General features: G+C 41.3%; 1 protein-coding gene across 3 annotated transcripts in view; it reads right to left on the bottom strand.

The window, feature by feature from the left end:
* The window catches only part of RFTN1 (raftlin, lipid raft linker 1), a 330,337-nt gene that overhangs the window by 61,072 nt on the left and 254,664 nt on the right, over positions 1 to 14,601 (bottom strand). For all 3 annotated transcript variants that reach the window (XM_033930710.1, XM_033930712.1, XM_033930711.1), the window contains one exon: positions 1,515 to 1,627. In XM_033930710.1, coding sequence (XP_033786601.1) covers positions 1,515 to 1,627 — 113 coding nt within the window. The remainder of the gene's footprint in view (positions 1 to 1,514; positions 1,628 to 14,601) is intronic.

Genomic DNA, 14,601 nt, shown 5'->3' with positions numbered 1-14,601 from the left:
AGAGGGGTGTAAAACATCCACATAAAATTTTCACGAGGCTCATATTTAGGCACAGAGCAACAGTGTTCTTGTCACCTAAATCAAGGTCTCTTCTTATAGTTATCCTCTAAAGTGGTAATTTTGTAAAGGATTTTTCACACTTAAGCCCTGTTTATGCACATAAAAGGCCTCAAAAATACTACGAGGATTACATGAATACAACTGAGCACTGTGACAAGAAGGCAAATTTTGCAGTGATGAAGTGTCTCAGTGATGAACTGACGCATGGTGAATTGTCACCAATAATGAAAATAGCAAAAATGTAGGAGTAAACCAAAACAATAATAATTTTAGATTTTTCAATTCAAACAACAAAGGAAAAATCTCACATAGCAAAGAAATATTAGGTGAAGTGCTCAGTACTGTATACCAACCAGGCAGGCATTGATATACTTGTCACATCATAGCACCAGCCCAACCAAGCCAGCCCAATGGTTAGGGGCAAAGAAGAATGTTCAAAAGAATACATCAAACGTATGTTCATAAGAAATAAAGCACATATCTCAAAGATGATACAGATGTTCCACGTGAAATCCCCACGTGAAAAAAATATTTTAAAAAGTCCACAGTGCAAAGTCCGCAATTCAAACGCTTAAATCTTCTTTATCCAATTCTTGTCACCAAACCATTTTATGCCTGGGATGCTTTTCTGCAGAAGGTAATGGGGGGTAAAAATGCTTGCCTGGATCGATAGCATGGAATGTTGCTACTCCTTGGGTTTTTGCCAGGTACTAGTGACCTGGATAGGCCACCGTGAGGACGGGCTACTGGGCTTGATGGACCTTTGGTCTGACCCAGTAAGGCTATTCTTATGTTCTAATTCCAAAAGGTGTGGAATAAACACAGAATCCTTATATTGCAAGAGGATGGAATAAAAGTATAGGATATTTTGACTCAAAACATAAATGATTCACACAACTAGAGTACAAAAAATGGGCGGTTACGTGCACAGAGTGGCAGTACAGACCTAGCCACTTTTCTGGGCAGACTAGATGGACCTTGCTGTTTTTTATCTGTTGTCAGTTACTTTGTTATACTCTTATAGAGCACCGGAGGATCACCTACTAGTAAGAACAGCAAGCTAAGAACAGGGAAACGAGTTCAAATCCTGTTGATGCTCCTTGTGACCCTGGGCATGCCATTTCATCTTCTGTTGCCTTAGGCACAAACCTAGAGTCTCATTTAAAAATGTGTGCTAACCAACTAACATGCATTAATGCAATATAATGCAAGCTCCTTCATTCTGAACAGAGGCTATTTACTAATTATGCACTTAATTAGGTTTAACGCATGTTACTGTGCATCGATGCATAACTGGCTAAGGCACTGTATTAAATGAGGCCTTTAGATGGTAAGCCCTCTAGGGACAGGGAATGCCCTCCCAATGAACCCCAACAAAAAGGCATAGGCTAAATCTAAATAAACACTATACAATACCAATGTAAGGCTGATTCAGAAATGAATTCTACACTTACTTCCAGGACAGTCCACTGCTCCACTACAATTGCGTCATATCCCCGAGAAGTTCTGTTGTCTTCAGAAAATTCTTCAAAAATGAAAACTCCATCTGTAGAGCCCTGAGAAGAATCTACACAAAAACAATGGACTGTTATAATGAGTGCAGGCAGTATTATGCCATTTTTGTATATTTTGAAGGGTATTTTCGATATGACGCCTAAATCCGAGTCTAGATTTTTGGTGCAAAATGCACAAAACTCCAGTACACTAGCAGACATACCCATTTTCAAAACTGCAAAATATCTTATCTTGTTTTTCCCAAAACACACAAAACAAGCCTTTGGGATGTATGAGGGGCCTGCATTTTTAGTAAACTGGCCACACAGCCATCCCAGCAGAGCACCTTAGGGGGCACTGCAGTGAACACATAACAAATCCCAGGTACACATCTCAGCATAGCCCCTTTATATTGTATAGTGAGCCATCCAAAACCCACCCAAAACCCATTATACTCAACTGTACACCACACCAATAGCTCTTATACCTGCAGGTCACATCTATATATGGGTACAGTGGGATTAGGATGGGGTTTGGAAGGCTCTCATAATCTACCCTAAGTGTAGTGGTTAGAGTGGAGTAAGGGCCTGAGTCCCCCATCTCTGTGGTTCACTACACCGTCCACCAGGCTACTATAGGAACCTGCTTGCTGCTCTACAGTAATAGGACTGAAGCTATCATACAGGCAGGTATGTACTGTTTCATTCACATCTTTGGGCGATGGGAAGGTTCAGTGACCACTGGGGGACTGGGGGAGGTAGGTCATGCCTTCATCCTTCTAGTGGTCATCCTGCTAGTTTGGGAACCTGTTTGGTTGTTCTTAAAACAGGTCTAGCCCTAAACATCTAAACTGTGCCCTGGACGTATTCTTAGATGTTTTGATTATTGCACAAAAACATCCAAATATTAAGACTGGTCTAGTCCTGCCCAGACCCTACCTCTAACATGCCCCTTTGAGATTTAGATGCACTGTGGACAAACACCATAGAAATCCATCTAGAAAATAGGTTTTAAAAATAGCAAATTGGAAGGGTTTGGCGAGAAAAAACGTCCATCTGCCCCTCTATGCCACATTTTGGATGGTTTTCTTTTTTGAAAATGAGCCCCTGTGTATGATATATTAATGAAATCTCTTTGAGTGTTTCACTTTAACATTGTCTACTCATCATTGCCCCCAAATGTGCTTTATTTAATATGAAAATCTATGACACAAATAAGGAGACTCCCGATATTCAAAAGATTTATGCATCTCATTTTGAGAATTACACTCCTAAAATGACTTCTTTGAAAATTTAGGGATGGGTGCTTAAATGTACCAGGGGCTGCTGAAAAGTTCTCAGCCCAACCAAGAAGAGAATGATGTGAAGCCATGAAACTTACAAGTTATTCCACACTTTTCTTAACACTTTTTGTTTCAATGATATGAAATGAAACGAAAAGTGTCAAGAAAAGTATGAAATAAATTGTAAGTTTCATGGCTCCACATCATTCTCTTCTTGGTTGAGCTGAGAACTTTTCTGCGGCCCCCTTGTATACTCAAAATTTCACGGAACATCTGAATTTGAGAGCATAAAAGTAAGTTACAACAGGGGTTGGATTTAGGGTGGAGAAAAAAAAGTTAGGAGCTTCGTGTAACCCTAGTTCTCCTCCTGAGAGAGAATTCCTACTGTTTCTACTTTTAAGAAATTCTGTAAGTACTTTCTCACTATATAATACCTCCAACAAAATCAGATAAGTACAAGGATTTAAATAATCAGTCTAAATCTATTTTATAAGAATTTGAGTCTTTGTGTGGTTTTGTCTCTTACAGGTATTCTAATGTGGTTTTCCAAAACTGGATTCCTTTAAGTATCAACAGGTAAGTATGTAGTTCTCTTCTTTTTCTTTCTTCTTCTGTTGATGGGAACCATTGGACACCAGTGCTCTTAGAAAATGTAGCAGCTTAAAAAAAACAAACCACTACACCTACTCCCTACCTTTAATAACACAAAAAGGTAAGATCCTATATTCCTATAACTTGTTCTAATTGGAGACAATTTTACTGTGGACACTAGCTACCTAAGTAAAATAAAAAAAAATAATAGATAATTAAGTTTTCCCTATGCTTGTACCCACCTACAACTTAATAAAATCTCTTTCAGTGTCAAGGAAAAATTCTATCTCAGCTCTCAAGTCTAGATTCCAATGTTAAAAATAAAATGCTTCTTTTAAAACAATTTTATTGACCAACAATTTAATAAAAACTGAAGATCATACACCAATTTTCAACTGTCCTCAAATGTTCTTTAAAAAATACTGGACAGACTCACAAAACAATAAAACTTAGGAGACAGCTGTCACCTCTGCACAGCTTTATACTTTGTTCAATTAAACCTTTTATATTCAGTCAGCAGAAATAAAAAACCCAAACAAACCCAGAATTACTCAGTACTAGTTTTATATATGTAACCTTAATGGTACAACATATATTTAAAAAAAAAAAAAAAAATCTAATATAATAAAACGCTAGGCCGCACATGCGCAGTTCCATCGCGTGCGTCCGTTTTCCGTGAGAATTACAGCATCTCAGACCGAAACACTCTCTCTCCTCCCCCGAGACGGATGTCGGACACGGCGGCTGTCGGCCCGTGCTGTTTTTTGATCTGCCCTGCTCCTTGCCTGAAGTCCTCTCGCCTCCCCCGAGGCTGATGATCTTATGGGAATCAATGTTCTTCGCTCTGCCCTGCTCCTTGCCTTACTATATTTTTAAGTTGAAAGACGAGGCAGCGCCTCATCTCAGGATCCCCACCTGCGTCGGAAGTCCAATGCAGTCGGGGATCTTGAGAGGAGCCGCCACCACCGTGTCTTTCAACTTAAAAATATACTAAGCAAGGAGCAGGGCAGAACGATCTTCAAAATGGCAGCAAATCGATTTCCGTTCCTCCGGGGGGGGGGGGGGGTCTGGGAATAGAGGGATCGCGGCCACTCAGCGCCCCCACCGAGGAGCCCAGCAACTTTTCACTGTCATTTGCCGCACACCCCCCTCTTCCCTTACCGCGGGCCCGACTGCCGACTGTCTTCACACGCTGCTTCGGCCCTTTCTACTGCCCTGATTTGCTCCGGACGTGCCAGAGTAAATCAGGCCAGTAGAAGCGATTCAAGCAGCATGTGAAGACTGCAGCACACGCTGCTTGAATCGCCATGTGTAGTCGGGCCCGCGGGAAGGGAAGGGGGGCGGCAAAGGACTCGGGCCCGTGTTTGTAGTCGCGACTGTGGGAAGGGAAAGAGGGTAGAGGAAACGCTAATGCAGGCACAGGGAACTGGTGTGGGGGGAGGGAAATGGAAGGGGGAGGGAATGCAGCTTTGCACAGACAGACAGAGGGAGGAAGGAAGACAGAAAGACAAGAAGAAAGACACAGGGGCAGGTGCACAGGGAACTGGTGTGGGGGGAGGGAATTCTGCTTTGGACAGACAGACAGAGGAAGGGACACAGAAAGACAAGAAGAAAGACACAGGGGCAGGTGCACAGGGAATTGGTTTGGGGGGAGGAAATGCTGCTTTGGACAGACAGACGGAGGAAGGGACACAGAATGACAAGAAGAAAGACACAGGGGCAGGTGCGGGACAGCGGGAGTCGCGTCAGGAGGGGTGCGGGATGCCGCAGAGGGAACTTTTCCAATGGGTGCAACTGGGCGGCTGTCGGGAGCCTCTGATCACGGGCAGAGCAAGGTAAGTGTATCATAGGGATAAGAAGGAGGAGGGGGGAGAAAAAGGAAGGGACACCTACTGCTGGACAGGGGGAGAAGGAAAGAGGTGCTGATGGACAGGGGGGGGTGAAGAAAAAGGAACGGAGGCCTAATGTTGGACAGGGGGAGAAGGAAGGTGCTGCTGGACAGGGGGGAGGTAAAACAAAGGGAGAAGGGCTGCTGCTGCATAAGGAGACCTGTGAAGGGGTGGTGGTGGACACAGGGGAGGTAAAAGGAAGGGAGAATGGACAGGGGGAGCAGGCAAGGGGTGGTGATGGACAGCCAAGGAAAAAGAAAGACAGAAAGAAAGAAAGTGGCTAAGGAGAGAGAGAGAAAGAAAGAAAGAGAGACACACACACATATATTCTAGCACCCGTTAATGTAATGGGCTATAAGACTAGTATATATATATATATATATATATATATATATATATATATATATATATATGTATACCTCCCTCTGTCAAATCACACAGGCTAAACACCTCAGCACAGAAGTAATAAACAAAATACCACTAAATCAAACACAGCTTCTCTTTTCAAATCAAGTAGGCTCATGAATCCAGCTAAAATTAACCATTATAATTCTCTTTAGGACTTTACTCTCAACTAAAAATTCCTTTTACAAGACCCAGACACTAAGGCCCAGAATCTGTATAGGATGTCCAGTTTCAGAAGCCAACGGGCATCTTATGCAGAATTGCGCCTAAGCCCGCCTAAAAAAGAACCCAATTCTCTAACTGACGTCCATGTTACAGACGCTGGTTAGAAAATCAGGTTGAAAATAAACACAGCCACTGCGCTTACCGTGGCAAGGGATCTCCCTGCTGCGGTAAATTTAGCTGTCAAAGCCGTCCATCCCCTCTCATGATCACAGCAGGAGGGATGACTAGTCCCTCCTTCCCGACACCCCCCTCCCTCATGATTGCGGCAGGAAGGATGCCTAGTCCCTCCTGCCAGACCCCTCTACTCCCCTCTGTAGATCGCCGGGAGGGATGACCAATCCCTCCTGCTGGAAACCCCCCCATGTCGATCAGCCAGTCCACTCCCCGGACTCCTTCCACCACTACATGGGCCCAACCGCGGCACTCCCCTGCCCCGATCCTCACCCCGAAGTGCCGCGGTTTGGTGAGGTGGGCGATCGCAATCGCAGCAGGAGAGATGAGCCATCTCTCCTGCCGTGATCGTTGTAGTAGGGGGTAGGCAAGTTTCTGGGGCCACTGAGCTGATCGCGGCAGCCGCAATCAGCTCAGCGGCCCCTTTTTCAGCACTTATACCTGTTTTGACTTGGTCTAAGTCAAAACGTATAAGTGCCGACTATGCAACCTGCCTAAATCTTTGGTTATACCTAAGTCTAGGTTGGCCCAACACCCGCCCTTTCCCCACCTCTAAAAACACCTCTTTTCGCTCTATGTGTTTAGAGGCAGGGGAAAGGCCTAAGCAGGTTATAGATACGTCTAAAACCAGCTTTGGTTATGGGTACTTGGACGATCAGGCTTTTTGATCATCCAAGTACCCATTTAGGCCACTTTTTAGACATTTTTTTGTTTTGATTATGAGCCCCTTAGTCTTTTGCAGTTATTGTAGTTGAGTCCCTGTGTAGTGAGGGGCGGGTGCAGTTGCAGTGTTCTTTGCAGATCTGAAGGAGTTCTGTTTTGGAGGTGTTTAGTTGTAATTTGTTGATGTAGTTTTTGATTTTCGATAGGCAGTTTAGGAGTTTTCTGATATGAGCATCATGGTTTTCTCCTAGTGGTAGGTATAGTTGGATGTCATCCACAAAGGAGTGAATCTGTATTTGATATTTGTGGGCTATGTCTAGGACAGGTCTAATGTAGAGATTAAATAAGAGGGGGAGGGATAGTAGAGCCCCCTATGGAACACCATATATGATCAGTTTTGGTTTCAATAGTGCATTGTTGAGCAGTACGCTTTGGGATCTAGTATTTAGAAAGGAGGTGAACCAGGATCTTGGAGAAGAATTGTAGGTTGCTGAGCTCATAAGGGTCAAGTGTGGGTTTTTTCAAGATCAGTCTGATGACTACTGACTTTTTTATATTCTTCATGCAGTTCCTTCCATTTGGATATATCACTGTTAAGCCTGGATTTCTACCATTTTCTTTCTCCTTTCCTTAGTTCTCAAGTAGTCAGCAAACCAGGGGGAGGAATATATGCTGGCAAGGAGAGTAATTGGCATGAAATAGGAGAGCAGAGATTGTGAATTGGTAATATGAAGGCAGTGTAATTATGAATGACTGTAGTGGCTAGGCTTGGGTTACACAGCCTTAGTTTGTATCTCTGTTGTAATACTCTTAAGGCATCTTATCGAAAATGGCTCTCAGTCACTTAGCTATACGGGCATTCATACTGAACACTTGTGGCACCCATATAGCTGCCAGCTCCTCCCTGACTATGACCTCAGAAAGTCCCTCTCTGACCTACTTCAACCACTGCTAGTTAAGTGCCACTGCATATCAGTGGCTGATCTGCTGGATGAGATTTAAGCGGGCTGGAGCCTCTCCTTCTGCTTAAATCACTTAGAATATTAATCAGTCTTTATTCCCACTGATTCCCTCACCCATCTGCTGCCTTTTAGGAGAATAGCTGCATTTCTGCCACGTGGGCCAGATTTGTGGTTTTAGACTATGTAGGATCTGAGTCTATCCCAAGTGGCAGGAGGTAGGAGGTGTGACATGAAGCCCCCAGGCATCCTTCTTTCTGAGCTGAAAATTTTCATACGAATCCAGAGGGTTTGCCAGTTCCTGTGTCATTGGCCAATTTCTAAAGCCCTTGTTATGACCAAACAAATCCTATCCAGATAAACCCACTTTGTTATTGTCCAGAATTGGATGCTACCCCCCTTCTTCAATTACTCTCTGAGGTAACATGCCTTCAGCATGTTCAAGCATTTCACAAAATCATAAAGGTCAAACCAGTATGCCATCTTTACAAACTTCCATTATCATTTGATTTTATTTTTAAAAATAAAGGTAAAGATGCTCCCCTACTGTGCACAAAAATCTATGTGCACCCAGTGTGTATAAATTTTTGATGTGGTTCTGTTAGAAAATGCAGCTGTACAAGAAGGGCATGGGAAATTTAAAGAAAAAAAGATTTCACACTTCACTACCTCATAAGCAGCAATTCTCACTACGATGTGTGAATTATAAGTCAAAATGAAGATGTCCCTTCTGTGAAAGTGCCCTCTAATGCTGTCATTTCCAGCAATAACAGCAAATTGTTGGCTTGACGAGCACTTAGCATGTGCTCTTATAACAAGGCATTTTTTTTTTTTTCTTTCCTCGCTGCCGTTTGCAAAAATAGTCATCCAACTGCACTGGACTAAAAATGTACAAACTACCAGTAATGACCACAAATATAGCTTTGAAAGAAGATTTGCCAGCAGCAGTTATAGTCTAGTGTACAGTATATATATATATATATATATATGTAGCAGTGGCTCCCAAACCTGTCCCAGAGGCTCCCTAGTCAGTCAGGTTTTCAGGATATCCACAATGAATAGTCATGTGTACTGCTCCATTGCATGCAAATTTCTCTCCTGCCCATTCATTGTGGATATCCTGAGAAGGAGCATGCCGTCGGGGTTTGGGTAGCTGCATCCCCTGTGAGTTCAGCATCTCTTTCCAACCTCCACAGTCCAGGATCTCTTTCTCTCTATTCACACTTGTTCTCTCTTTTTTCATCCACAGTCGAGCAGATCCCTCACTTCACCTCTCCTCTGCCCCCTCCCCTCCATCCCACAGGTCCAACATCTTTCATTTGTCTCCAGAGGTAAAGTGACCCATTTTAATGTATAGCACTGTGTACATCTAGCAGCACTATAGAAACGATAAGTAGTAGTAGTCCTCTTCCTCTCAGTCCCCTCATGAATCCAATACCTTCTCTCAGTCCCCCCAGCCCTCTTGCTCTGCCTCCCTCAGCCAAAGCCAGTCTGCCACCCCCCGAGTAATTAGACATGATCTGGGGTGGTTTTAGGAGCCTATAAAGCTAAAGGAATATCAGGCCAGATCAGGCTTATCTACATAGCTGTTCAAACCAAGCCTGAACAGTATTGGAACTGAGCTTAATTAGACATGATCTGGGGTGGTTTTAGGGGCCTATAAAGCTAAAGGAATATCAGGCCAGATCAGGCTTATCTACATAGATGTTCAAACCAAGCCTGAACAGTATTGGAACTGAGCTTAATTAGACATGATCTGGGGTGGTTTTAGGGGCCTATAAAGCTAAAGGAATATCAGGCCAGATCAGGCTTATCTACATAGCTGTTCAAACCAAGCCTGAACAGTATTGGAACTGAGCTTAATTAGACATGATCTGGGGTGGTTTTAGGGGCCTATAAAGCTAAAGGAATATCAGGCCAGATCAGGCTTATCTACATAGCTGTTCAAACCAAGCCTGAACAGTATTGGAACTGAGCTTAATTAGACATGATCTGGGGTGGTTTTAGGGGCCTATAAAGCTAAAGGAATATCAGGCCAGATCAGGCTTATCTACATAGCTGTTCAAACCAAGCCTGAACAGTATTGGAACTGAGCTTAATTAGACATGATCTGGGGTGGTTTTAGGGGCCTATAAAGCTATAGGAATATCAGGCCAGATCAGGCTTATCTACATAGCTGTTCAAACCAAGCCTGAACAGTATTGGAACTGAGCTTAATTAGACATGATCTGGGGTGGTTTTAGGGGCCTATAAAGCTAAAGGAATATCAGGCCAGATCAGGCTTATCTACATAGCTGTTCAAACCAAGCCTGAACAGTATTGGAACTGAGCTTAATTAGACATAATCTGGGGTGGTTTTAGGGGCCTATAAAGCTAAAGGAATATCAGGCCAGATCAGGCTTATTTACATAGCTGTTCAAACCAAGCCTGAACAGTATTGGAACTGAGCTTAATTAGACATGATCTGGGGTGGTTTTAGGGGCCTATAAAGCTAAAGGAATATCAGGCCAGATCAGGCTTATCTACATAGCTGTTCAAACCAAGCCTGAACAGTATTGGAACTGAGCTTAATTAGACATGATCTGGGGTGGTTTTAGGGGCCTATAAAGCTAAAGGAATATCAGGCCAGATCAGGCTTATCTACATAGATGTTCAAACCAAGCCTGAACAGTATTGGAACTGAGCTTAATTAGACATGATCTGGGGTGGTTTTAGGGGCCTATAAAGCTATAGGAATATCAGGCCAGATCAGGCTTATCTACATAGCTGTTCAAACCAAGCCTGAACAGTATTGGAACTGAGCTTAATTAGACATGATCTGGGGTGGTTTTAGGGGCCTATAAAGCTAAAGGAATATCAGGCCAGATCAGGCTTATCTACATAGCTGTTCAAACCAAGCCTGAACAGTATTGGAACTGAGCTTAATTAGACATAATCTGGGGTGGTTTTAGGGGCCTATAAAGCTAAAGGAATATCAGGCCTGATCAGGCTTATTTACATAGCTGTTCAAACCAAGCCTGAACAGTATTGGAACTGAGCTGTCAGAATTATTGATACAAGATGATGCACCAGAACATGTTGATACATAGCTTAAATGTACTGTAGATCATGGGACATGCAAGAACCATGATGTGCAATGATACCTAAGTATTTATTTATTTTAAAATTTTTCTATACCCGTTTTATACCAAAACGGTTTACATAAAACAGATCAGGACAAACAGAAACAGAAGGATTCAATTCTTAGAACCATAAAAATCAATGTTCGGAGAAATGCCTCAACACATAGTTGAGTTTTTAACAACTTGCTGAATGAACTCCTATCATTGCATTTCTGTATTTGCCCTACAAGGTCATTCCACAGTTTTACCCCTTCACACAAAAAGGTCATTGCATTGGTTTCCGCATATTTAGGAGTGACAAACAGAATTTTCAGAACACAAAGATCTTATCGGCTGATAACCAGACATCTTAGGCTTAAAGAAGTCAGGGATCATGCCATATAAGAATTGGTGATAAATCATAATTGCTTTGTATTGGATTCTAAATACGACTGGTAACCAATGCAGTTGTCGGAGAAATGGTGTAATATGCTCATATCTAGGAGTTCCTGTTATCAATATAGCCATGGCGTTCTGTACCACCTGCAATGCCCTACACTTGGTTTTGGTTATTCTCAGGTACAGGACATTGCAGTAGTCCAGCTACGACAAATCATTGCTTGTACAACAGCATGAAAGTCAAATGATGAAAGCATCGGTTTCACACGATCCAATAAATGTATCTGTGCAAAACATACTTGTACTGTCTTTGCCACTTGGCAAGTGAGCCCAGGGTCCAATCTTACTCCCCAAATTGTCATTGACTCCCTCACTTGCAATACCTCGTCTATCACTTTTAATTCTTTTGCCCATCTATCTCAATCAGATTTCCCCACAAAAATTACCTCCGTCTTCTCTACATTCAATCTCAGTCCTTGGCTTTCCATCCACCCGGTAATTTCCCTCATCAGTTTCTCTAACTCACTCCCCCCCATGCACACACTAGGAAGAAAAAGATGATATTGTCCGCACATATTTGATACTCAACCCCATAGAGAGTATATCTTAAAGTCACAGTAACTCAATATCCTTACCCACTTGGGTGATCAATGATAGGTTGTATATGCTTAAGCTAATTAGGTCTTTGCATCATAGGACCAACCTCCCATGACTACCTATACCATATCTCATTAAGCTGGACCAATCATAAAATGTGAAGCCAGGACTATACCCACTTTAATTTGTTTATAACCAATGACAGGAAAAAGCCATTAAAGTATATGGACACAAATCCTATATAACCAGGGATTTCCTGGACACTAACCAGTGGAAGAAGGTCATCTCTAGATCACATGAATGAAAAATAAAGGAAATACACACCTCACAAGTATGTATAAGCAACAGCAAAGACAAGAAGTGAGGGCAAAATCAGGAAATTCCAGTGGACAAACAATTTTATTCCAATGATGAAAAGGCAGTCCAAATATACTATACAGAATGAACTCAGCCTCAGTTGAAAGAGACATGTATTCTCCTATTAGCCTCCAGCTCAGTAAGTTTCTTCATAAGCACTATTTTTTCCAGCTCTGCGGTCTTTTTATAAAATCTGCACCTTTGATCTTAGCAGAGTTTTGATTAGTTTTCAATTGTTATGCTTGCACTGACTGCATTAGCCGCTTCATTATCTGCTCATTTTTCCTGCACTCACTCAGTTTTAATCCTTATTTTTTGGTAGTTAGTTCACCAAGGCTTCTCAATTTTACTAAAACTGTGGCACACACAATAGAAGATCTCAATCTATCACTCAAGGTTTTAGTTTCCCCTTTTGCTCAATGCCGTTTTCCATCTTATCCCATCTAGTTTCCATGAATCTCTGCTCTTTAGCTACACTCATTCAAAAGTTATGTGGTTCACATTAAGGTATGCTCCATTAATTCAATTTTTTTGAGACATTTTACCCCCTTTTACTAAATTGCAATAGTGGTTTTTAGCACAGGGAGCCACACTGAATGCTCTGTGCTGCTCCCAACGCTCATAGGAACTCTATGAGCGCCGGGAGCAGCATGGAGCATTCAGCGCGGCTCCCTGTGCTTAAAACCACTATTGCAGTTTAGTAAAAGGGTAGGGGATGGGGGGTATTAGCTTTACTTAATAATTATTCCTCAATTGTTTTTACTTATCCTTCAATATTATTTTATGTTTATTTATTTATAATAAGGCAGATTCCTGATTTTAAAATATTCACCTGTTATTGATGTACATACAGTATACATACTTTACAGATGTACATACAATATGTTTTATATTTTTTTATTTGCTTATATGATGCAATATATATTTACTATTTTGTACTAGTTTATTTATTTTTATATATTCATGTTTTCTATACATTGTTTTGATTTTAAATTAGCCTAGACATGTATATACATCTCTTACCCTGTTTAAGGCATTTATATGATTATTTGCTTTTTATTGGTGTATTTATATTCTCATAATACCTCAAATCAACTCCTGACACAGGCTTGTTGCTGAAACACGGCCGTGTTGAGTCCAAGAGTCCTACTCACATGTGTCCTACTTGTATGTTTGACTGAAATTGTGAATTCATTCTGTACAGTGGATTTGGACTGCCTTTTCATCATAGAATGACAAACCCCACTCAAAAGGGGAACAGTAGGAATATGGTGAGAAATTCCATTTACGGATTCAGAGACAGAGCTAGTAACTTCATAAGTTTAACATTCACTTTGAACAGAACTGTGCCTGGCAGCTAAAGAAACAAAGTCTAAGTCAAATCAAAAAAATCTATAGAGTAACTACTTTGGGTATGCTAAATAAACATATTTTATTGATCCAGTGTGGAAGCATTCTAACATAACATCTTATTGAACAATGGAATTGTAATTTTTTAATATATTTTAGGAAGAACACAATAGCTATTTATACTGTATAATTTTAAGATTTCAGCTTACTAGGGCACTAACATCAAAAAGGGGTACCTCACAAATAATTTCCTTATACTATGATGATACAAATTTTTCAAAATCCCTCATGAACAATATCTCCGAAAGCAGCATTATTATTCCCCCACGCTTTCTTTCTCCTGTGGAGTACCTACTCTATCCAATATGTACATGCCCTACTAAGAAAAATTTCCAGTGACTATCAGTTCATTTATTACTCATACATTAACAATGTACAATTAGAAGACCCTCTTGGTTCAGAAGACCCCAACAAAACCATTATAAATCTGAACAAATGTCTAATCTAATCTAAACCTTAAGTTTATATACCGCATCATCTCCATGAGAATGGAGTTCGACACGGTTTACAAGAACTTAAAATAGTGGGTAGATAGATCTTTTAAAGGCTTAATCAAAATAAAGTGAAACTAAATCCTCAAAAAACAGAAGAATTCTTGACAAGTACAAATGACCCATATCGCTTAGATTCCAAGATAATTAGGAATTAGGAATTATGAAGAGTATCCGCTCCTGATGAAACTTGCCATTGAAGTGGCTGGTTAGATGTCGGGCTATAAGTTAAGTTCTCTTCTTAATAATTTAATTAGAGCACAACAATTGGTTAATTTGGGTCTTACCTGCACTAAAAGTAATAAAACCAGACCAATGATGAACACGTCACTCCAGTAAGGGCACAAAACAAAATAAGTATTGTCTTGGGTGTTTGAGGTCTGGAAACAAAAATCTAATCTGCATGAGTTTGTTCATATTTAATTGTCTGGTTTAAACTACATTCGTGACACGAGCTAATCTGTAATCTGCCGACAAATTTGAAGGAAGGAAAAAAGAAGAGACAGT

The sequence above is a fragment of the Geotrypetes seraphini genome, chromosome 2 (assembly GCF_902459505.1).
Source record: "Geotrypetes seraphini chromosome 2, aGeoSer1.1, whole genome shotgun sequence".
NCBI lineage: Eukaryota > Metazoa > Chordata > Amphibia > Gymnophiona > Dermophiidae > Geotrypetes > Geotrypetes seraphini.
This window is presented reverse-complemented; position numbering and strand designations above follow the sequence as displayed.